Here is a 23762-nt window from a genome sequence, read left to right on the forward strand (position 1 = left end):
CAGACTGTCCCCAATAGGCTGAGAGAGGCTGGACTGAGGGCTTGTAGGCCTGTTGTAAGGCAGGTCCTCACCAGACCGGCAACAACGTCGCCTATGGGCACAAACCAACCTTTGCAGACAGGACTGGCAAAAGTGCTCTTCACTGACGAGTCACGGTTTTGTCTCACCAGGGGTGATGGTTGGATTCGCATTTATTGTTGAAGGAATGAGCGTTACACCGAGGCCTGTACTCTCGAGTGGGATCGATTTGGTTGAGTGTCCGTCATTGGTCTGGGGCGGTGTGTCACAGCATCATCAGACTGAGCTTGTTGTCATTGCAGGCGATCTCAACGCTGTGCTTTACAGGGAAGACATCATCCTCCCTCATGAGGTACCCTTCCTGCAGGCTCATCCTGACATGACCCTCCAGCATGACAATGCCACCAGACATACTGCTCGTTCTGTGCATGATTTCCTGCAAGACAGGAATGGCCAACGAAGAGCCCGGATCTCAATCCCATTGAGCACGCCTGGGACCTGTTGGATCGGAGGGTGAGGGCTAGGGCCATTCCCCCCAGAATTGTCCGGGAACTTGCAGATGCATGGGTGGAAGAGTAGGGTAACATCTCACAGCAAGAACTGGTAAATCTGGTGCAGTCCATGAGGAGGAGATGCACTGCAGTACTTAAAGCAGCTGGTGGCCACACCAGATACTGACTGTTACTTTTGATTTTGACCCCCTCCCCTCCTTTGTTCAGGGACACATTATTCCATTTCTGTTAGTCACGTCTGAGGAACGTGTTCTGTTTATGCCTCAGTTGTTGAATCTTATGTTCATACAAATATTTACACACGTTAAGTTTGCTGAAAATAAACGCACTTGACAGTGAGAGTACGTTTCTTTTTTTGCTGAGATATCTATATATATATAAAAGTATGTGGACACCCGTCAAATGAGTGGTTTCGGCCATTTCAGCCACACACTTTACTGACCGGTGTATACAATTGAGCACACAGCCATGCAATCTCCATAGACACATTTTGGCAGTAGAATGGCCTGAAGAGCTCAGCAACTTTCAAAGTGGCATTGTCATAGGATGCCACCTTTCCAACAAGTCAGTTTGTCAAATTTCTGCACTGCTAGAGCTGCCCCGGTCAGTGGTAGGCCACACAAGCTTACAGAACGGGACCGCCAAGTGCTGAAGCGCGTAAAAATAATTTGTCCTCAGTTGCAACACTCACTACCAAGTTCCAAACTGCCTCTGTAAGCAACGTCAACACAAGAACTGTTCGTTAGGAGCTTCACAAAAAAAATGGGTTTCTATGGCCGAGCAGCCACACACAAGACTAAAATCACCAAGATGTGCAATGCCAAGCGTCAGCTGGAGTGGTGCAACGCTATTGGACTTTCTGGAGTGATGAATCACGCCTCATCTGGAAGTCTGATGGACAAATCTGGGTTTGGTGGATGCTAGCTTAACGATACCTGCCGCAATGCATAGTGCCAACTGTAAAGTGTGGTGGAGATATAATGGTCAAGGGCTGTTTTTCATGGTTCGGATTAGTCCCCTTAGTTCCAGTGAAGGGAAATCTTAATGCTACAGCATACAATGACATTCTAGATGATTCTGTGCTTCCAACTTTGTGGTAACAGTTTGGGGAAGGCCCTTTCCTGTTTCCGCATGACAGTTTCCCTCTGCACAAAGCAAGGTCCATACAAAAATGGTTTATTGAGATCGGTGTGGAAGAACTTGACTGGCCTGCACAGAGCCCTGACCTCAACCCCATCGAACACCTTTGGGATGAATTGGAACGCTGACTTCGAGCCGAATGAAAGAAAGTCCCCACAGCAATGTTCCAGCATCTACTGGAAAGTCTTCCCAGAAGAGTGGAAGCTGTTATAGCAGCAGAGGGCGGAGGACCAAGTCCATATTAATGCCCATGATTTTGTAATGAGATGTTCGACGAGCAGGTGTCCACATACTCCTGGCCATGTAGTGTAGTTGCAAAGTTGCTTATTAGCTAAAATGCAAAAGTTGTCTATGATGAGATTCGAACATGAAACCTTTGGGTTGCAATACGTTCATGTTATATGCAGACCCATCTATACACCCGACCAACCAACCACCCTCCTTTTGTTTTTGCCTTAAAAGGAAAATGTTTAAACTTCATATTCAATATTCATCTCCAGCACCACCCCTCTGCACAGTTGTCAATGAGAAACAATAGGATTACAATTGAGTGTTCTTCTTAATGTTATCAAATTCACTGTTAACAATTCCTTTATGAGATGAGAATGAAGCGATGGAGTGACTAATCTTAACTGGACTGAGACAACTGATGAGGCTTCTTGCCTTTATGTATACGTTGATGTGTTTTTAAGGTAGCCAATTGGGAGAAACTCTTCCACAGTCAGAGCAGGAGTAAGGCTTCTCTCCTGTGTGTCTTCTTTGATGAATTTTTAGCTCAGTTGATGTTGTGAAGCACTTCCCACAGTCAGAGCAGGAGTAAGGCTTCTCTCCTTTATGTATACGTTGGTGTATTTTTAAGCTGCCCTGTTGGGAGAAACTCTTCCCACAGTCAGAGCAGGAGTAAGGCTTCTCTCCTGTGTGTCCTCTTTGATGAACTTTAGCTCAGTTGATGTTGTGAAGCACTTCCCACAGTCAGAGCAGGAGTAAGGCTCTCTCCTTTATGTATGCGTTGGTGACATTTTAAGTTGCTCTGTTGGGAGAAACCCTTCCCACAGTCAGAGCAGGAGTAAGGCTTCTCTCCTGTGTGTATTCGCTGGTGACATATTGTGGATCTGTTGAGAGAAACCCTTCCCACAGTCAGAGCAGTAGTAAGGCTTATCTCCTGTGTGTGTACGTTGGTGTGTTTTAAAAATTGCTCTGTTGAGAGAAACTCTCCCCACAATCAGAGCAGTAGTAAGGTTTCTCTCCAGTGTGCATTTTCTGATGAACTGTCAGAGTCCTTGATGTTATGAAACTCCTCCCACAGTCAGAACAGAAGTAAGGCTTCTCTCCTGTGTGTGTTCTCTGATGAACTGTTAGTCCAGTTGATGTTGTGAAACATTTTCCACAGTCAGAGCAGTTGTAAGGCTTCTCACCTGTGTGTATACGTTGGTGTGTTTTTAAGTTGCTCTGATGAGAGAAACGCCCCCACAATCAGAGCAAGAGTAAGGTTTCTCTCCAGTGTGCACTCTCTGATGAACTGTCAGAGCCTGTGATGTTTTTAAACTCTTCCCACAGTCAGTGCAGGAATACAGATTATCTCCTGTGTGTATTTTTAAGTGTATTTTTAGTTTTGATAGAAATGGGAAAATCTCCTCACAATGTGGGCAGGGATGAGACCTCTTAGCTCTGTGACCTTCCTGCTGTTGCTCTCTGGATGTAGAGAATGTCTCAACATGGTCTCCTGTGTGAACAACATCAGAAGAACCAGTCAGTTGGTGTGATATACATATGACTTCATAACAATAGGCTGTACAATACAGGGAATAAAGCTATTAGGGCCATGCCGACAAAAAAACAAAACATCCTGGTCGACAGTCATCTGTTCTTTCGACCAATCGATTTGTATACATTTTAAAACGTGTATTTTCCAAATATTAGACACACTTTTTGTTTGAATAAAATCAAATATATGTAGGCTACTGAGCTTGTCTGATGCTTTAAGCACGGCAATACATTTAAAAAAAAAATCAAGACATAAATTACTAAAGAGGGAGCCAGAGATCAACCTGTTCCCGACCTCCTAATCCTCACTGCTGCTGGCCTTCTCAGACTCTGCTGTTACCCTCCTGAAGTAGCTGATAACAGGCTACACCAGCAGTCAACAGATTTCTCCATTTGGAGTGGCAGATTATCGTGCCATTTCTACTGATCTGCATGTCAGTTATGGTTTTCATGGAACCTTTTCATTTAATTTAAAATAACGTCTAGTAACCTCACCTATCTGCACCTCATTGTCTCACGTCATATACTGTGATCATAATGCCATGGCCGTCTGAGAGGACAATGCATGGCAGACTACTTGAGGTGCAGACATTGTCCCCTGTCCTTGGACTATCCAACTCACTAGCGATGCCTCTTGTATCAATGAATGTGATTGGTAAAAGGAAAGGTAGACATGGTAGGGGCACAATTGGATCCCCAGGTCCATGATAATGTGAGACCTCTTATGTTAGGACATTTCTGAGAAAGAAGAACTGAGTATTTTAAGAGGGAAGTGTTGCATGTAGTCACGCTCACACCTGGAAATGTAGACATAATGATAGTGTTAGGACACAGTTTGGTCACTCGTCAGGGTAGCATGTAGCTAGCTAGTTAGCCACCCATGTGTCGAACGTTGGACCCTGTGTGATTGCCAGAGAAAGCTAACATGTAGCAGTCAATGTAAATGGTGAGAGTCTAAGGACAGCTCTAAACGTACTGGAGAGGTGTTACATGAAAGACAGTTCCATTTCAAATGCATTATACAAGCTTGGAATTGAGTTTCCTTCCCTTGCAATTAACAGCATGTGACTATTATTTGACCCTGCTGGTCAACTATGAATGTTTGAACATCTTGAAGAAAGATCTGGCCTTATTGGCCATGTACTCTTATAATCTCTACCCGGCACAGTCAAAAGAAGACTGGCCACCCTCAGAGCATGGTTCTTCTCTAGGTTGCTTCCAAGGTTCCTGCCTTTTAGGGAGTTTTTCCTAGCCACCGTGCTTTCTGCATAGCTTGCTGTTTGGGGTTTTCGGCAGAGTTTCTGTATAAGCACTTTGTGACATCTGCTGATGTAAAAAGGGCTTTATAAATACATTTGATGATGATGATGATGATGATGATGATGATGATGATGTCTTCATATCTCAAATCAATGTCACGTGGTTAATAAATTATATCTAAATTAAAATTATTCAATTCAAAAAGTTACTTCTATTGTCAATATGTAAAAACAGCCTACAAATAGCCAACAATAACACTGCAGCCTGCATGTAGAACATATTTATTATGAAAATAAATATTCTATAAATCACATTGGCTATGCATGGCCTGACTGCAAGGAACTTAAACATTGCATCCAACTAATAATTTGGTCTGGCCTGTGCTAGCAAACTTGCAACATTGTATAAAATATTCTGGGCCTCAAAGAGTTTCCTTGGCCAGTGAGCTCAGGAAAGACAGACACAGTTGTAGGCTATTTGCGCAAGGGATGAGAAGTAATCAGGTAGGCCTATTTTATGATGTTAAACCGGGATCAGAGCATGACATTTTTTTCCCCTTTCATGCTGAGTCATTATCGAAAGGAAGAGAGATGAAAATATGAGTAAAATAGTCTACATTGAGGAACTATTGTCATTCTCACTGGTTGTAAAAACAGACTTTGTTTACTTGTTGTTTGAGGCGAAGAAAATGACTTTGAGAAACTCCACAGTGATGGTGAGTTAAGACAATCAAAATTGGAAAGAAGTTGAAGGTGCTCAAGCAATGTGAGTAGAGGTGCAACCTAAAATGTGTAAACATCATTTTACAGCAAAGGTGCAACACCTTCACCATTTAAAAATCGTAGTTTTGTTAAGCAAGTTTAAAAGATTGACGTTGTCTTCAATGCCGTTCAAACGGCAATATTTTAAACTTGCTTAATTAAAATTTGAAAAAGTGATTGAGTGAGAGTTGTGCCTTTTCCTGTCCATTGAGTTAAGACATTCAGTAATAGTATCAGATCCCTTCCTGGCACATTTATAGGCCTACATTTACACAGAGGCCAGGTTGCCTATAGCCAACATTTACACAGAGAAGTAGGCATACCTTGTAGCCAAGGTTGTTCCTTTGCAACAAAATGTAAACTCTTACATTGACAACAGTAAGAGTGTTGTAATAATAATATATTGAATTCATCACCATAATTAAACAAACATTGTAGATTAGAAATTATGTGAATTAACAGTAAAGTACTACTGGTGAGCCATCACCAATGGACTAGTCCACTCAGACAGGCAATGGACTAGTCCACTCAGACAGGCAATGGACTAGTCCACTCAGACAGGCAATGGACTAGTCCACTCAGACAGGCAATGGACTAGTCCACTCAGACAGGCAATGGACTAGTCCACAGACAGGCAATGGACTAGTCCACAGACAGGCAATGGACTAGTCCACTCAGACAGGCAACGGACTAGTCCACTCAGACAGCAAACGGACTAGTCCACACAGACAGGCAATGACTAGTCCACACAGACAGGCAATGGACTAGTCCACTCAGACAGGCAATGGACTAGTCCACTCAGACAGGCAATGGACTAGTCCACTCAGACAGGCAATGGACTAGTCCACTCAGACAGGCAATGGACTAGTCCACTCAGACAGGCAATGGACTAGTCCACTCAGACAGGCAATGGACTAGTCCACTCAGACAGGCAATGGACTAGTCCACTCAGACAGGTGTGAATCTGACAGGTGTCTTGTGTGCCATACATTAATTTATTTATATATATATATGCCACTGCTCGACTAAAAACATATTGGTCGACCAACAGCCTATCGACCAATTGACTAAATTGGGTCAGCCTTAAAAGCTATTCAACAACCTCAGCCAAAAAGGGGTGCGAAAATGATGAGTCATATAATCCTCCACTCACTATCACAAGGGTTAGTAACTACACAGACTCATTTCATATCATCCTCCACTCACTATCACAAGGGTTAGTAACTACACAGACTCATTTCATATCATCCTCCACTCACTATCACAAGGGTTAGTAACTACACAGACTCATTTCATATCATCCTCCACTCACTATCACAAGGGTTAGTAACTACACACTCATTTCATATCATCCTCCACTCACTATCACAAGGGTTAGTAACTACACACTCATTTCATATCATCCTCCACTCACTATCACAAGGGTTAGTAACTACACAGACTCATTTCATATCATCCTCCACTCAGTATCACAGGGGTTAGTAACTACACAGACTAATTTCATAGAACTTTAAAACACAGGCAGTTTGTCTACTTCACCTCTTTAGTCTCCTCTCTGATCACTCCAGACAGACCAGTCATTCAGGGATATGTGTTGTCAAAACTACAGAATTAAACCTATTAATAGACTGGGTCAAAACGTATGGCGGTCTATTACTCCTGCTCTTACCATCAGAAACAGATGTCCCAACCTTCTCCTCCTCATCTTCATCTTTAATGTTGACATTCAGCTCCAGTGTTTGACTGCAGTCTTCCAGCTTCACTGATGCCATCTCTGGATCCTGCAGAGAAAACTGGGCTCCACTGTCACAATCTGGACCCAGTGACTGTAGGTTTGGACTCAGTGTGGAAGGAGAGAGGCAGGCTGGGTTTGTCCTCACTGTTGATGTTACTGGCCTCAGACTTAATCTGAGTCGGTCTGTAGTAATAAAGACAAACGGACACAAAAGTTATTTTCTTGACAGTTCTGCCACTTTATTCTGTAAAAATATTTTCTATTTTTTTCTTGTTCAATTATCTCATTTCAGTAGATCAGGTAGATAATCCCTGACAAAACATTAATTCACATTAGACACAAAGTACACATTTTAAATTGTACAACATAAGTGCACTTAATCTTTCGTAGATTTCCTAAATTCACATAAATGCATAAATGACTCAAAAAACATTTAGTACAAGATCACAGTATGTTACTTTCCGAATACACTGTAAGGAATTAGCCACTCGTTCTTATTCTGAGAAATAAGGTTGGCCACTTGATTTCAACATCTGAACAAAGTGGACAGGCTAACATGCTTTTCAAACAGTTGGAGACAGAAGGGTGTGTTCATAACAATTCAACTGTTCAACCTTGTTAGCAAATAGATCCAAGTTGGCTGAACTTGAAATATAAAGATTAGCTGGCTAGTCACTAGCATGTGGGCTTGAGAGATTGTTGATGAGACGTGTTAATATTCTGTAGCCTAATGCCTGCTACAAGAAGTCATTGTTAGTGAATGTGCATTATGCTTGGTTCTAGTTACATTTGTAACAAAAAAAGGGCATTTTCATAGACTTGAAAGCCAGATCAGTGATAATTGCAAAAAACAACAAAAACCAGGTTAAACCATCTTGATAAAACAATACAATGATTAGTGGGTGTCATGGTTGTGGAAGGTTTATATTTAGCCTCGGTATAACTTCACAAGCCCTGAATTCATTAGATTATTGACTGTTAGAAATGCAGTGGATTCAACCTTTAATTGTACAACGCTTATTTAGAGAAAAACTAAATGTAGATATCTCGAATCGCCCAGAAGTTTGAAACTGAAGATACAGCTGTATGATATTTAGTCCACATCGCCCAGCCCCAATGGAGACATTAGAGTAAAGTACAATACTTTATACTGTACTATACTCTGTACTGTTGTACTCTACTGTACTGAATTAAACTTTACTTTCCTGTACTCTGCTGTAGTTCTTTCCAATCTTGTGAAATATTAGCTGTTTCCAAAAACTTGTCCAGTAACTTTTTTGTCGACTTTTAGAAAACATTTGCATAGAAAACAGATCTGACAATTGCCAGCTAGGTTGTTTCATTTAACAATCTTGTGTTGATAAAAACAGCTGTACTTAATGATGCAACCCGCATCACAAAATGATCCCACAAACATTATTATATATATATATTTTCTAACACTTTCTATCCTCAAATGCAATTTTTTTGAGCTTTTGAACATTTCTCCTGCCGTCCAAGTCAAAAAATGACATCCAAAAGACGTCGGTCTGTGTTTACTGGGGTGTATCCTACAGTGTCGGTCTATAACTTTATGAATGTCCATCCATGTGGAAGGCCTAGCGTTAGTAAAACAGTCAGTTGCATTGGCTTTATTAGTCCTGGTTCCTGTGATTCATCATTTTGGCTATTTAAGCTCTGAATAGGCCCATCAGCTACCCAACTTTATCAGGAGTTATCCTGAACCTATTGGCAATGAGAATCAACTCTTATCAGGAGTTATCCTGAACCTATTGGTAATGAGAATCAACTCTATCAGGAGTTATCCTGAACTGATTGGTAATGAGAATCAACTCTATCAGGAGTTATCCTGAACCTATTGGTAATGAGAATCAACTCTATCAGAGTTATCCTGAACCGCTGGCAATGAGAATCAACTCTTATCAGGAGTTATCCTGAACCTATTGGTAATGAGAATCAACTCTATCAGGAGTTATCCTGAGCTGATTGGCAATGAGAATCAACTCTATCAGGACTTATCCTGAACCTATTGGTAATGAGAATCAACTCTATCAGGAGTTATCCTGAACCTATTGGTAATGAGAATCAACTCTATCAGGAGTTATCCTGAGCTGATTGGTAATGAGAATCAATGTGTTTAACACAGCGGGAAATGCAGAAGTTATTATTTTTTGCTGTGATCATCTCGTCAAAAATGCACAGAGAGAAACTTGAAACCACTGATTATCATGACAATTTAGCTGACGGGGTTCAACGGGGTTCAATTTAGCTGACGGGGATATCCCTCTAGTGGTGTACAGCTTTGCCAAGGGGTAAGCTATATCCTTCCTGTTTGGCCCTGTCCGGGTGTCCTCTGACCCCTCCTGTCTCCGCCTCCAGTATTTATGCTGCAGTAGTTTGTGTCGGGGGGCTAGGGTCAGTTTGTTATATCTGGAGTACTTCTCCTGTCCTATTCGGTGTCCTGTGTGAATTTAAGTGTGCTCTCTCTAATTCTTTCTCTCTCTCGGAGGACTTGAGCCCTGTGACCAGCGCCCTCAGGACTACCTGACATGATGACTCCTTGCTGTCCCCAGTCCACCTGGCCGCTGCTGCTCCAGTTTCAACTGTTCTGCCTTATTATTATTGGACCATGCTGGTCATTATGAACATTTGAACATCTTGGCCATGTTCTGTTATAATCTCCACTCGGCACAGCCAGAAGAGGACTGGCCACCCCACATAGCCTGGTTCCTCTCAGGTTTCTTCCCTAGGTTTTGGCCTTCTAGGGAGTTTTCCAGCCACCGTGCTTCTACACCTGCATTGCTTGCTGTTTGGGGTTTTAGGCTGGGTATCTGTACAGCACTTTGAGATATCAGCTGATGTACGAAGGGCTATATAAATACATTTGATTTGATTTGTGTAAACTCTACATAGTTGTGTTCTGTGGGTTTCACTGAGTAGACTGAACAATCCATAGGTAAGACTGTAGATGCAAATATGAATGTCCAACACAAACAAAAGACCTCCATACTCAACTGGTGGACCTCCGGTCCAGATCCAGACTGGGTCAACACGACCACGAGATCCCACGGCCCGGATCCAGACTGGGTCAATACGGATCCACGGCAAGCAGACCACAGTCCAGATCCAGACTGGGTCAATAATGACCACAGAACCCAAAATATATGGGTCAATACGGACTCCTTTTTGTCCAGATTGCAAAAAAATGCTGCCCCATTGCAAAATGTATAGAATTGACGTTGATATTACATTTAAACCGGCCAGATCCAGAGGCTCAATACAGAAGATTTTGTGGTTGCAAGTTGGGAGTTTGTTACCACGTCCAGATCCAGAAATGACAATATCCATCTGGACCTTGCCACCTAGGAAAGTCCAGATCCAGTGACTGGACCTTTCCTCAAATAGTACTGGTCCAGAACCCCTGGGGTAATAGACTCCAGACTGGGAAGGTGAGTATTCAGTCAAAAGTCCTGCAGATAAGAGAGCTAAGACATTAATATCCAGATCCAGACTCTTGGTAATTGTCCAGATCCTGTGGGTATCACCTGTTTCCTAAGTCAATACAAACCAACCAGTTTCACAAGAACCCAAAAATATAAAATGACCCCAATGCAATTATATGGTCATTTAATTACACAACAACAGGGGGATTCTCAAACGTTGTGTTCGGTCTATTTTCAAATTAATTAATTATTGTAATTCATTTTAAATTAAGTTACATTCCAAACATGTTTAGCTGTTTCTAGTCCAAATATGACACGATTCCATTCATTTTAACTTCATTTTCAATGAGAGCGAACGCAAATTCCACTATTGTGGCTAATCGTTGTGGCTATCTTCACATACGGGACAAGGGAGGACGGAGACGTTGGCCACAATCAGATATAAATGTATTATGTAGAACAAACATGCTCTGATTTTAAGGAATCATGTCAGTTCTATTCAGAGAATTTATATCTGCAACTTTCCACAACGTTTTTGTACTGAACATCCCCAGGCGAAACACACCGAGCTGTATACGAACAATGAAAGCCTTACAATTGAAAACGTGTGGTGCACACCACGCTGTGTGCTTGTAAAACATTTGTTATCACGTTCTTCACTCACTCCGGTTTGACATAACCACAAAACCTTTCCCAAACGTGGTAATATATTGACGGATTTGTTTTTTAACATGTTATGACGTTCTTTCGATATTAGTGCTATTACATACTGTAGAAACAACGATAAACGGACAGCACAGTTCTGGCCTTTTCTTTATTCCAAAGAATGGTGGGCGCCAACCCGGAACTTCCTGTCCCCCCTCCACTACCACAGTGCAACAGCGACATTATTGGACTGATGGACCCCAACTACTACTAAACCATGTAGAATATAAAAGTGAGATTGATTATCTGACAAATAAAACCTTGTTTTAAAACTAAAGTGTTGTTCGTTTTAATGACGTTAAGTTTTTCAACTCATTACATATGTATTGTAGAAGGTCTCTGTGGAAGGCCAAGAAGATCATCAAGAACCTCAGCCACCAGAGACACTCTGCTACCATCAGGCGGAGACGGTTCAGGAGCATGTAAGCTGGTACCAAGAGAATGAAACTGCTTCTATCTCCAGGCCATAAGACTGTTAAACAATCACTGATTTGATTGAGATAATATTGGTGAATAACAAATTGGCTTGTCCCAATGTGTAGAGATGTTGTGAGATGCTCATTTCAACTTCCTGTCCTCCTTGGCTTCAGAAACAAACTAAATATGTCACTTGAAACATTGTTTATTGTAATTTATTATACAAAAGTTTGACCAGCATAAATTCATATGCAAACTTTATTTTTCATTGGCAGATCAATTTAGTTGGCTTGAATATGGTTTTCCCAAACACATTAATTATCAATGACTAACATAATACATCTAGTTTTGAAAAGACAATTTAATAAATATATGACGTCGTTTCATAGCCTGTTTATCATTAAAGAAATAGTCAGTTAGTAGTAAAGAATGATCCCAAACTAGTGGTGAAAACTGATCATCACACCATCTCTATCTGATACATGTTGTCTACTAGCTCATTCCCACAGAAAACTGCAGAGGGAAGCAGCACCAAAGCACCCTCACACCATCACGCCTCCTCCTCCATGCTTTACGGTGGGAAATACACATGTGGAGATCATCTGTTCACCTACACCACGTATCACAAAGACACAGCGTTTGGAACCAAAAATATCCAATTTGGACTCGAGACCAAAGGACAAATTTCCACCGGTCTAATGAACATTGGTCATGTTTCTTGACCCAAGCAAGTCTCTTCTTCTTATTGGTGTCCTTTAGTTATTGGTGTCCTTTAGTACTGGTTTCTTTGCAGCAATTTGACCATGAAGCCTGATTCACACAGTCTGCAATGAACAGTTGATGTTGAGATGTGTCTGTTACTTGAACTCTGTGAAGCATTTATTTGGGTTGCAATTTCTGAGACTGGTAACTCTAATGAACTTATCCTCTGCAGTAGAGGTAACTCTGGGTCTTCCTTTCCTGTGGCGGTCAAAACGCTTGATGGTTTTGCGACTGCACTTGAAGAAACTTTCAAAGTTCTTGGCATTTTCAGTATTGACTGACCTTCATGTCTTAAGGTAATGATGGACTGTCATTTCTCTTTGCTTATTTGAGCTGTTCTTGCCATAATATGGTATTTAACCAAATAGGGCTATCTTCTGTATAGGCATATTGATTGAGGGATCAATATCTTGTCACAACACAACTAATTGGCTCAAACGCATTAAGAAGGAAAGAAATTCCACAAATTAACTTTTAAGAAGGCTCACCTGTTAATTGAAATGAATTCCAGGTGACTACCTCATGAAGCTGGTTGAGATAATGCCAAGAGTGTGCAAAGCTGTCATCAAGGCAAATGGTGGCTATTTGAAGAATCTCAATTTTGATTTGTTTAACACTTTTTTGTTACTACATGATTCCATGTGTGTTATTTCATAGTTTTGATGTCTTCACTATTATTCTACAATGTAGAAAATAGTAAAAATAAAGAAAACCCTTTGAATGAGTAGGTGTTATAAAACGTTTGATAGTGTGTATATATATATTTATATGTATATATATATATATATTTTTATATGTATATATATATATTTGTATGTTGACTTTATTAACTCAATGTTTTTTTACATTGTTTGCAAACTGATACGTGACACGTATTAATGCCAAAATAACCTTTTATTTTTTAGTTAAACAGGTGGGGCTCAAAACAGGCTCTGTTCCACCTGCACTGAATGAAGCGTTGTTGGAGAATAATCAGAATTAGTTGGTAACATAGGTAAGATGTTTTATATTCATCATATGTTTATAATTCACTTCTCATCAGAATGTGTTTGTATAATACTGTGGCGGGGTTGCAGTATCTGTTCTGTCAAGACTAAGTTACTTGGGCCGGGAGAGGGTTGAGGTCAAGCGTAGATCTCTTGGCTCCACAATCCTGTGTGCCAGTAAATGTCTCTCTGTGATCTTGTCAAGATAGAATGGATTTGATATATGCCTGTTGATATGGGAGGATTGGTTTATGGTTCTGAGTTTGAGAAAAGAACATAGTTTAGAGACAAAGCTGAACAATAAATTATGCCAATGCTTTCTGGCTATGTGTCTTTACTGATAAAGGATCTCAATTGCAATGTGTAAGGGACTCTCAGAGAATTCATTGATAGACACTGAATTAATCTGAGAGTCACAGGGTTGTGATGGAGCTCATATAATTAAAGATGGACTTGTGATAACTAACTCTGACTTGTGTGTGGTTTGCTCATGATTTGGTAAATACAGAAAATTTCCACGACAGCCACCACTGCCCTAAATCTATCATCACTGCGCTTTCAACCATATAAAAGCACAACAAAGTCCAAATGGGAAACAATGTTAGATATGTTTATTTATCCAACAACAATGTGTTCTCACTGCTTTAGTTGAGTTGCATTAATGTACATGGTGCAAGTGGTAAACGCTGTTCAATAAGGTTCTGACTGATTATTACAACAATTATGAAGATCTCACAGACATATAACCTGCTGTCCTGAGCAAGAATGTTTTGTTTAAAGAACATAACATAAGAACATTATAGTTACAGTCACCACAAAATATGTCCATGGATGTTTTATTTGTTTAAAGGTTGAATAAATACTTTTACATTAGTTTTGTAAGACAACCAAAAAAGTCAAAAGTGAAGGTTAGTACATGATTCCATGTGTGTTATTTTAATAGTTTTGATGTCTTCACTATTCTACAATGTAGAAAAATAGTACAAATAAATATAAATTTGAGTTAATAAAGCCCATACAAACATGGTCTCTTTGCTTTCTTGAGTAAGGCAGCTCCAAAATACAGGTGTTTCAGCCCAGATCAGTGCTTTCTGTGGTGGTGGGGTAGCCAGTGGAGAATACAGGCGTAGGGGTTGATAATGTTCTCTAGTTGAGCCGTGATTGGCTCAATGTTCTGTCACTCATGGGGACAAAACGTCACCGCAAAAATCTATGGGTAGAGCTCAAAAATTTTAGGCCCTTGGGTGCTGGCATAGACTCACGTAAATGGCCACCCAAGAAATCTCAGGTCCAGATAAAATGACGATCAAATCACGTGCGCTGCCCTATGAGACCCTGATCACAGCCGGTTGTGACCCAGCCAGGATCGAACCAGGATCTGTAGAGAAGAGAAATTATAGATAAACGTATATTGGTGCTCAGTGCTCAGTTGGAAACTGTAAATTCAACAATGAGTGGCGCCACTGCAGCCCCGATCGATCCAAGGCTGTATCACATGACCCATGAGGCGCACAATTGGTCCAGCATCGTCCAAAGTTAGGGAGGGTTTGGCTGGCTGGGATGTCTTTGTCTCATGGTGCTCCAGCGACCCTTTCAGTGGCGGGCCGGGCGACTGCAAGCTGACTTGGTCATCAGTTCAACAGTGTTTCCTCCACCACATTGGTGCGGCTGCTCTTGAGTTAAACGAGCAGTGTGGCTCTCGACCTTGCCAAGTCCGTAGGGGAGCGCGCGAGAAAATCGTAACTACCAATTGATATCACAAAAGGAGGTAACGCCAGTCAGAAGAGTTTGAATACATTGGCCATAATGTCAATCCAGCATGACTTCTGTTGCATTCAAAACAACTGGAAAGTCAGAACTGGGAAATCTCAGACTTCAGTGAGTTCAAGACAACTGGGAACTCGGATAAAACTCCAACTGGTGAAAATACAGAACAAAAAAACATTTTGAACGGTCATCCAACTCTGAATTCCAAGTTGGGAACTCGGGCTTCTTTCTAGAGCACACAAGAAGGACCGCCGCATAACCTTCCTGTTCAAGTGAACACAGCACAACAAGGTGAGTCCAAAAATGTCTTGAATGCTGCTGCATAAATTATGTAATATGCCAGGGAGATGTGTATACTGTAGCTAAGAAAGTAATACTAAGTGTATGTTGTGTAGTAAGATGTTAGTAGCCCCTGTGCCTCACCCTATTTTCAACACAATTGGCTGGAAGACCTCAATGATTCAGGAAACTTTGATTCCCCAGCACTAGAAACAATTAACAAAAAACCTGATGTTTTCAAAATAAATGTACTTACAAAATGTTTCATTGTGTGTGGTCACTGAATGCACACCCAATGTTTTGCAGCATGGTGAATGGGTGTGGTCACTAAGTATACATTCTTCTTCTATGGTGTTTATTGGTAGTGTGCAAACCAACATTAACTGTACATCACTGCCACATTCTGGGCTGGAGTGTAATAGAGACATGTGGTTCTGTCCTGGTGACATCACCGGGTCAGAGAGAACTCCTGACTGTAGTCATACAAAAACACTCCAGGCACTCAGCCCATAAGAACCATTCATACTGTCAGATCTAATATGAAGAACTGAATACAATACTGTCAGATCTAATATGAAGAACTGAATACAACCATAAGAACCAGTACACATTCATGTACAATTGAATGTTTTTTTAAATTGTTTATTATTATTTATTTAGTAAATCGGCAGATCAGTTAAGTTGCAGCTATCTAAACATATTCATCATCAATGACAAAAATAGCTAATCTAGTTTTAAAGTACAACTGAATAAACAAATGTAGTTGTTTCATAACCTGTATTTACTAAACAATTAGTTGTTTAGTAAATCAAATAATCCCCCCCAAACTAGTGGTGAAAACTGATCATCACACCAGCTCTATCTGATACATGTTGTGTCTACCAGCTCATTACCACAGAGACCTGATCATCACACCATCTCTATCTGATACATGTAGTGTCTACCAGCTCATTACACAGAGAACTGATCATCACACCATCTCTATCTGATACATGCTGTGTCTACCAGCTCATTACCACAGACTCTGATCACTCACACCATCTCTATCTGATACATGTTGTGTCTACCAGCTCATTACCACAGAGACCTGATCATCACACCATTCTATCTGATACATGCTGTGTCTACCAGCTCATTACCACAGAGACCTGATCATCACACCATCTCTATCGATACATGCTGTGTCTACCAGCTCATTACCACAGAGACCTGATCATCACACCATCTCTATCTGATACATGCTGTCTACCAGCTCATACCACAGAGACCTGATCATCACAACGTCCATTCTATGATACATGCTGTCTACCAGCTCATTACCACAGAGACCTGATCATCACACCATCTCTATCTGATACATGCTGTCTACCAGCTCATTACCACAGAGACCTGATCATCACACCATCTCTATCTGATACATGCTGTCTACCAGCTCATTACCACAGAGAACTGATCATCACACCATCTCTATCTGATACATGTTGTGTCTACCAGCTCATTACCACAGAGACCTGATCATCACACCATCTCTATCTGATACATGCTGTCTACCAGCTCATTACCACAGAGACCTGATCATCACACCATCTCTATCTGATACATGTTGTGTCTGCCAGCTCATTACCACAGAGACCTGATCATCACACCATCTCTATCTGATACATGTAGTGTCTACCAGCTCATTACCACAGAGACCTGATCATCACACCATCTCTATCTGATACATGTTGTCTACCAGCTCATTACCACAGAGAACTGATCATCACACCATCTCTATCTGATACATGCTGTCTACCAGCTCATTTACCCTGAGACCTGATCATCACACCATCTCTATCTGATACATGTTGTGTGTCTGCCAGCTCATTACCACAGAGACCTGATCATCACACCATCTCTATCCTGATACATGTAGTGTCTACCAGCTCATTACAGAGACCTGATCATCACACCATCTCTATCTGATACATACCAGCTCATTGAACTGATCATCACACCGTCTCTATCTGATACATGCTGTCTACCAGCTCATTACCACAGAGACCTGATCATCACACCATCTCTATCTGATACATGTAGTGTCTACCAGCTCATTACCACAGAGACCTGATCATCACACCATCTCTATCTGATACATGTTGTCTACCAGCTCATTACCACAGAGAACTGATCATCACACCGTCTCTATCTGATACATGTTGTGTCTACCAGCTCATTACCACAGAGACCTGATCATCACACCATCTCTATCTGATACATGTTGTGTCTACCAGCTCATTACCACAGAGAACTGATCATCACACCGTCTCTATCTGATACATGTTGTGTCTACCAGCTCATTACACCATCTCTATCTGATACATGTAGTGTCTGCCAGTTCATTACCACAGAGAACTGATCATCACACCATCTCTATCTGATACATGTAGTGTCTGCCAGCTCATTCCCACAGAGACCTGATCATCACACCATCTCTATCTGATACATGCTGTCTACCAGCTCATTACCACAGAGACCTGATCATCACACCATCTCTATCTGATACATGCTGTCTACCAGCTCATTACCACAGAGACCTGATCATCACACCATCTCTATCTGATACATGCTGTCTACAGCTCATTACCACAGAGACCTGATCATCACACCATCTCCTATCTGATACATGCTGTCTACCAGCTCGTACCACAGAGAACTGATCTGTCCGCTACCATCTCTATCTGATACATGTTGTGTCTACCAGCTCATTACCACAGAGACCTGATCATCACACCATCTCTATCTGATACATGTGTGTCTACCAGCTCATTACCACAGAGACCTGATCATCACACCATCTCTATCTGATACATGCTGTGTCTACCAGCTCATTACCACAGAGACCTGATCATCACACCATCTCTATCTGATACATGTTGTGTCTGCCAGCTCATTACCACAGAGACCTGATCATCACACCATCTCTATCTGATACATGTAGTGTCTACCAGCTCATTACCACAGAGACCTGATCATCACACCATCTCTATCTGATACATGTTGTCTACCAGCTCATTACCACAGAGACCTGATCATCACACCATCTCTATCTGATACATGCTGTCTACCAGCTCATTACCACAGAGACCTGATCATCACACCATCTCTATCTGATACATGCTGTCTACCAGCTCATTACCACAGAGACCTGATCATCACACCATCTCTATCTGATACATGCTGTCTACCAGCTCATTACCACAGAGACCTGATCATCACACCATCTCTATCTGATACATGCTGTCTACCAGCTCATTACCACAGAGAACTGATCATCACACCATCTCTATCTGATACATGTTGTGTCTACCAGCTCATTACCACAGAGACCTGATCATCACACCATCTCTATCTGATACATGTTGTCTACCAGCTCATTACCACAGAGACCTGATCATCACACCATCTCTATCTGATACATGCTGTCTACCAGCTCATTACCACAGAGACCTGATCATCACACCATCTCTATCTGATACATGTTGTGTCTGCCAGCTCATTACCACAGAGACCTGATCATCACACCATCTCTATCTGATACATGTAGTGTCTACCAGCTCATTACCACAGAGACCTGATCATCACACCATCTCTATCTGATACATGTTGTCTACCAGCTCATTACCACAGAGAACTGATCATCACACCGTCTCTATCTGATACATGTTGTGTCTACCAGCTCATTACCACAGAGACCTGATCATCACACCATCTCTATCTGATACATGTTGTGTCTACCAGCTCATTACCACAGAGAACTGATCATCACACCGTCTCTATCTGATACATGTTGTGTCTACCAGCTCATTACACCATCTCTATCTGATACATGTAGTGTCTGCCAGTTCATTACCACAGAGAACTGATCATCACACCATCTCTATCTGATACATGTAGTGTCTGCCAGCTCATTCCCACAGAAAACTGCAGAGGGAAGCAGCACCACCCAGTCAACCAGCCTCAGAGGGTATTCCACCCTAAGGGCAAATCCAAGGTCATTCAATATCTTTACAGTAGAAGCTAACAAAACACACCAAAACTGACAAGATGCTCACTGATCAGTAGAGTAAAGAGAGGCTAAAATTATATAACGCTCCCTTTTCTCACAGTGAGAAACAACAGGAATACAATAGAGTATACTATGATTTCTGGAGAATTAAGTGATGTAATGACTTTAATTTTAGCTGGTCTGGGAGAACTGATAATGCTTCTCTCCTTTATGTATACGTTGGTGTGTTGTTAAGGTATACAATCTGGAGAAACTCTTCCCACAGTCAGAGCAGTAGTAAGGCTTCTCTCCTGTGTGTGCTCTTTTATGAACTTTTACATCAGTTGATGTTGTGAAGCACTTACCACAATCAGAGCAGGAGTAAGGCTTCTCTCCGTTATGTATAAGTTGGTGTGTTTTTAAGTTACCCAGTTGGGAGAAACTCTTCCCACACTCAGAGCAGCAATAAGGCTTCTCTCCTGTATGTATTCGCTGGTGGCATTTTAAAATATCCAATCGGATGAAACTCTTCCCACAGTCAGGGCAGGAGTAAGGCTTCTCGCCTGTATGTATTCGCTGGTGACATTTTAAGTGGTTCTGTTGAGAGAAACTCTTCCCACAGTCAGAGCAGCAGTAAGGCTTCTCTCCAGTATGAATATGTTGGTGTTTTTGTAAATGGATCTGTTGAGAGAACCTCTTCCCACAGTCAGAGCAGGAGTAAGGCTTCTCTCCAGTGTGCACTCTCTGATGAATTGTCAGAGTTCCTGATGTTGTGAAGCTTTTCCCACAGTCAGTACAGAAATACGGATCATTTCCTGTATGTATACGTTCATGCGTTTTTAAGGTATCCAATCGGAGAAAGTCTTCCCACAGTCAGAGCAGGAATACGGATTCTCGCCAGTGTGTATTTTTAGGTGTATTTTTAGCTTTGATAGAATTGGGAAAATCTCCTCACAATGTGGGCAGTGGTGAGACCTCTTAGCTCTGTGATCTTCCGGCTGTTGCTCTCTGGATGTAGAGAATGTCTCAACATGGTGTCCTGTGTGAAGAACATCAGAAGAACCAGTCAGTTGGTGTGATATACATGTCAATCAATTGTATATGATGAAGCCCTTTTTACGTCTGCAGTTGTCAGAAAGTGCTTTACAAAAACCCAAAGAGCAAAGCAATGCAGATGTAGAAGCACAGCAGCCAGGAAAAACTCCCTAGAAGTCAGGAACCTAGAAAGAAACAGAGAGGAACCAGAAGGGTGGCCAGTCCTCTTCTGTCTATATCTGGTAACATATGTATTCATATCAGTAGGCTGGTACTGTATGTATTCATATCAGCAGGCTGGTAGTGTGTGTATTCATATCAGTAGGCTGGTACTGTATGTATTCATATCAGTAGGCTGGTACTGTATGTATTCATATCAGTAGGCTGGTACTGTACGTATTCATATCAGTAGGCTGGTACTGTATGTATTCACATCAGTAGGCTGGTACTGTATGTATTCATATCAGTAGGCTGTACAATACTGGGGAATAAAACTATTCTAAAAGTGGATAAGAGATGAAAGCTAAAAAGGGGCGTGTCATCCTCCAATCAGCATCACAAGGGTTCGTAACTACAGACTTATTTCATATCAACCTCAATCAGCATCACAAGGGTTCGTAACTACAGACTTATTTCATATCATCCTCCAATCAGCATCACAAGGGTTCGTAACTACAGACTTATTTCATATCATCCTCCAATCAGCATCACAAGGGTTCGTAACTACAGACTTATTTCATCCTAGAACTTTAAAACACTGGCAGTTTGTCTACTTCACTTCTTTAGTCTCCTCTCTGATCACTCCAGACAGCTCAATGAATAAAACACTCCCTTTACTAGTGTTAAACCAAAAAGTGTCAGTAGCATGAAATAACATCTACCTTCTCATTGAACAGTTTATCATGAAACAGTTCTACTGCAACGTTTCATTCACAGTGGGAAGTTGGAACAAACAACAGACTTGGGAACCAGAACCTGCTCTTACCATGAGTAACAGTTGTCCCAATCTTCTCCTCCTCTTCTTCATCTTTAATTTTGACATTCAGCTCCAGTGTTTGACTGCAGTCTTCCAGCTTCACTGATGCCATCTCTGGATCCTGCAGAGAAAACTGGGCTCCACTGTCACAATCAGGACAGTGACTGTAGGTTTTTGGACTCGGTGTGGAAGGAGAGAGGCAGGCTGGGTTTTGTCCTCACTGTGGATGTTACCGGCCTCAGACTTAATTCTAGTCGTCCTGTAGTAACAATGAGAAACAGACACAAGAAGTTAATTTATGTGACAGTTCTGGCACTTTCTTTATTCTCTAAAAATACAGGATTATTTATTCTTATTTCAATTCTCACTTCAATAGATCAGGTACCTAAGCATTGAGAACCAAACATTCATTCATTCACATTAGACACAAAGTACACACTTTAAAAAATGACACAACGTAAGTCCACTTTAACCTATAGTAGATATCCTGATTTCAAATAAATGAAAAAGCCCATTTCGTACAAAGTTAGTATGTTTTAAGCAGCACTATGTGCTGTTTACAATAACCTGGTCTTAACTATTATTTCAGTCACACACCTTCCCATTCACCATATTAACAATTATAGATAGGAACTGAAACAACTTAAGTGTCTGAACATTAGTACACATGTAGAAAACTGATAATCATTACATTCAGCTTCAAAACAGTAGTGCGGCCGTGAAATAGTCTCTCTCTGATCAGAGTAAGAGCAAGCTCATTGTGACTGGGGCACGGAGCAAGATGCCCACCGGCTGGAGTGTCAGCCTTCTCGCCCGCTCCAATCTCTCTCCAGCAGCGCTCACTTCATGAGCTCAGGGCCCAGCTTGTATTGGTAGTCTACTTGTGTGCTGCTATAACCCCTTGCTTTAGCTACAGTCATGGGAGTTCGCTAAATATTTTCATAAAGAAACTGATTTAAAAAAATACACAGGTGCAAAATTGAGGTGACTTACAAAGATGAGGACCAAGAGCCATTTCTTGTGATGTAAATGTCCACAACTAAAGAACCATTGTGGAATCTGAAAAGATCTATCCTGAAAGCATGATGGTGTAGTTTAATTAATGCACATGCTAAAAGAAAGGAACGAGGTGGGTAGCTATTGAAGTGTGTCATTGTAGCAAAGTATTTATAAACTAAAAATCAGATATCTTAAAAGTTTCCTTCATTTTGGTTATATTATCTATTCAATAAGCCATCATTGAATTAGGCCCAATAGGCCTCTGGCATAGTCACACTTTCAAGGAGCTTTATATTTAGGTTTGAGTTATTTTGCCTAAAAACTTTAAGGCCTTTCTATAGGAAGAACAACAACAACTCTGCATCCCTGCCCAGCCTGGAAAGAGTGGCTAAACAGGTGTTTGCCATCCCCAGAGGCTCTGCATCCCTGCCCAGCCTGGAAAGAGTGACAAAACAGGTGTTTTCCATCCCAAGAGGCTCTGCATCCCTGCCCAGCCTGGAAAGAGTGGCTAAACAGGTGTTTTCCATCCCCAGAGGCTCTACATCCCTGCCCAGCCTGGAAAGAGTGACAAAACAGGTGTTTTCCATCCCCAGAGGCTCTGCAAGCACAGAGAGGATATTCTCCACTGCTGACCTACTCTCCAGGCACCATCACATGATCCAGAAGCAAACAAACTCTGGCCAAACTGCTGTTTCTAAATATAAATTCAAAGTCACTGAGCCTAAGCAAGTCACAGCCTACAGAGCATTCAGAAAGTATTCAGACCCCTTTCCTTTTTCAAAATGTTGTTATGTTACAGCCTTGTTCTAAAATGGATTAAATCATTTTTCTCCTCATCAATCGACACACAATAACACATAATGACAAAGCAAAAACAGGTTTTTTTTATACATTTTAGCAAATATATTCAAAAAATATATAGAAATACCTAATTTACATAAGTATTCTGACCCTTTGCTATGAGACTTGACATTGAGCTCAGGTACATCCTGTTTCCACTGATCATCCTTGAGATGTTTCTACAACTTGATTAGAGTCCACATGTGGTAAAAATCAATTGATTGAACAGGCGGCAGGGTAGCCTAGTGGTTAGAGCGTTGGACTAGTAACCGAAAGGTTGCAAGTTCAAATCCCGAGCTGACAAGGTACAAATCTGTCGTTCTGCCCCTGAACAGG

General features: G+C 41.3%; 1 protein-coding gene across 6 annotated transcripts in view; it reads right to left on the bottom strand.

Annotated features, from left to right (window-relative positions):
• Positions 1-21805, bottom strand: part of LOC124024930 (zinc finger protein 664-like) — a 74030-nt gene extending 52225 nt beyond the window's left edge. For 3 of the 6 annotated variants that reach the window (XR_006837107.1, XR_006837106.1, XM_046338661.1), the window contains exons 1-4: positions 21597-21797; positions 20532-20615; positions 7125-7373; positions 3310-3393 (exon numbers count right to left, since the gene is read on the bottom strand). Coding sequence is in view for 3 of the 6 variants with exons in the window: in XM_046338661.1 (XP_046194617.1) it covers positions 3310-3393; positions 7125-7373; positions 20532-20615; positions 21597-21699 (520 nt within the window). In the remaining 3 variants the exon portion in view is untranslated. Of the gene's footprint in view, positions 1-3309; positions 3394-7124; positions 7374-12237; positions 12386-20531; positions 20616-21596 lie in introns of those variants that run through there. The other 3 variants (XM_046338662.1, XM_046338660.1, XR_006837108.1) reach the window with 2 other exon arrangements.
• Between the last annotated feature and the right edge of the window lie 1957 nt (positions 21806-23762).

This window comes from Oncorhynchus gorbuscha, unplaced genomic scaffold, assembly GCF_021184085.1.
Source record: "Oncorhynchus gorbuscha isolate QuinsamMale2020 ecotype Even-year unplaced genomic scaffold, OgorEven_v1.0 Un_scaffold_2088, whole genome shotgun sequence".
NCBI lineage: Eukaryota > Metazoa > Chordata > Actinopteri > Salmoniformes > Salmonidae > Oncorhynchus > Oncorhynchus gorbuscha.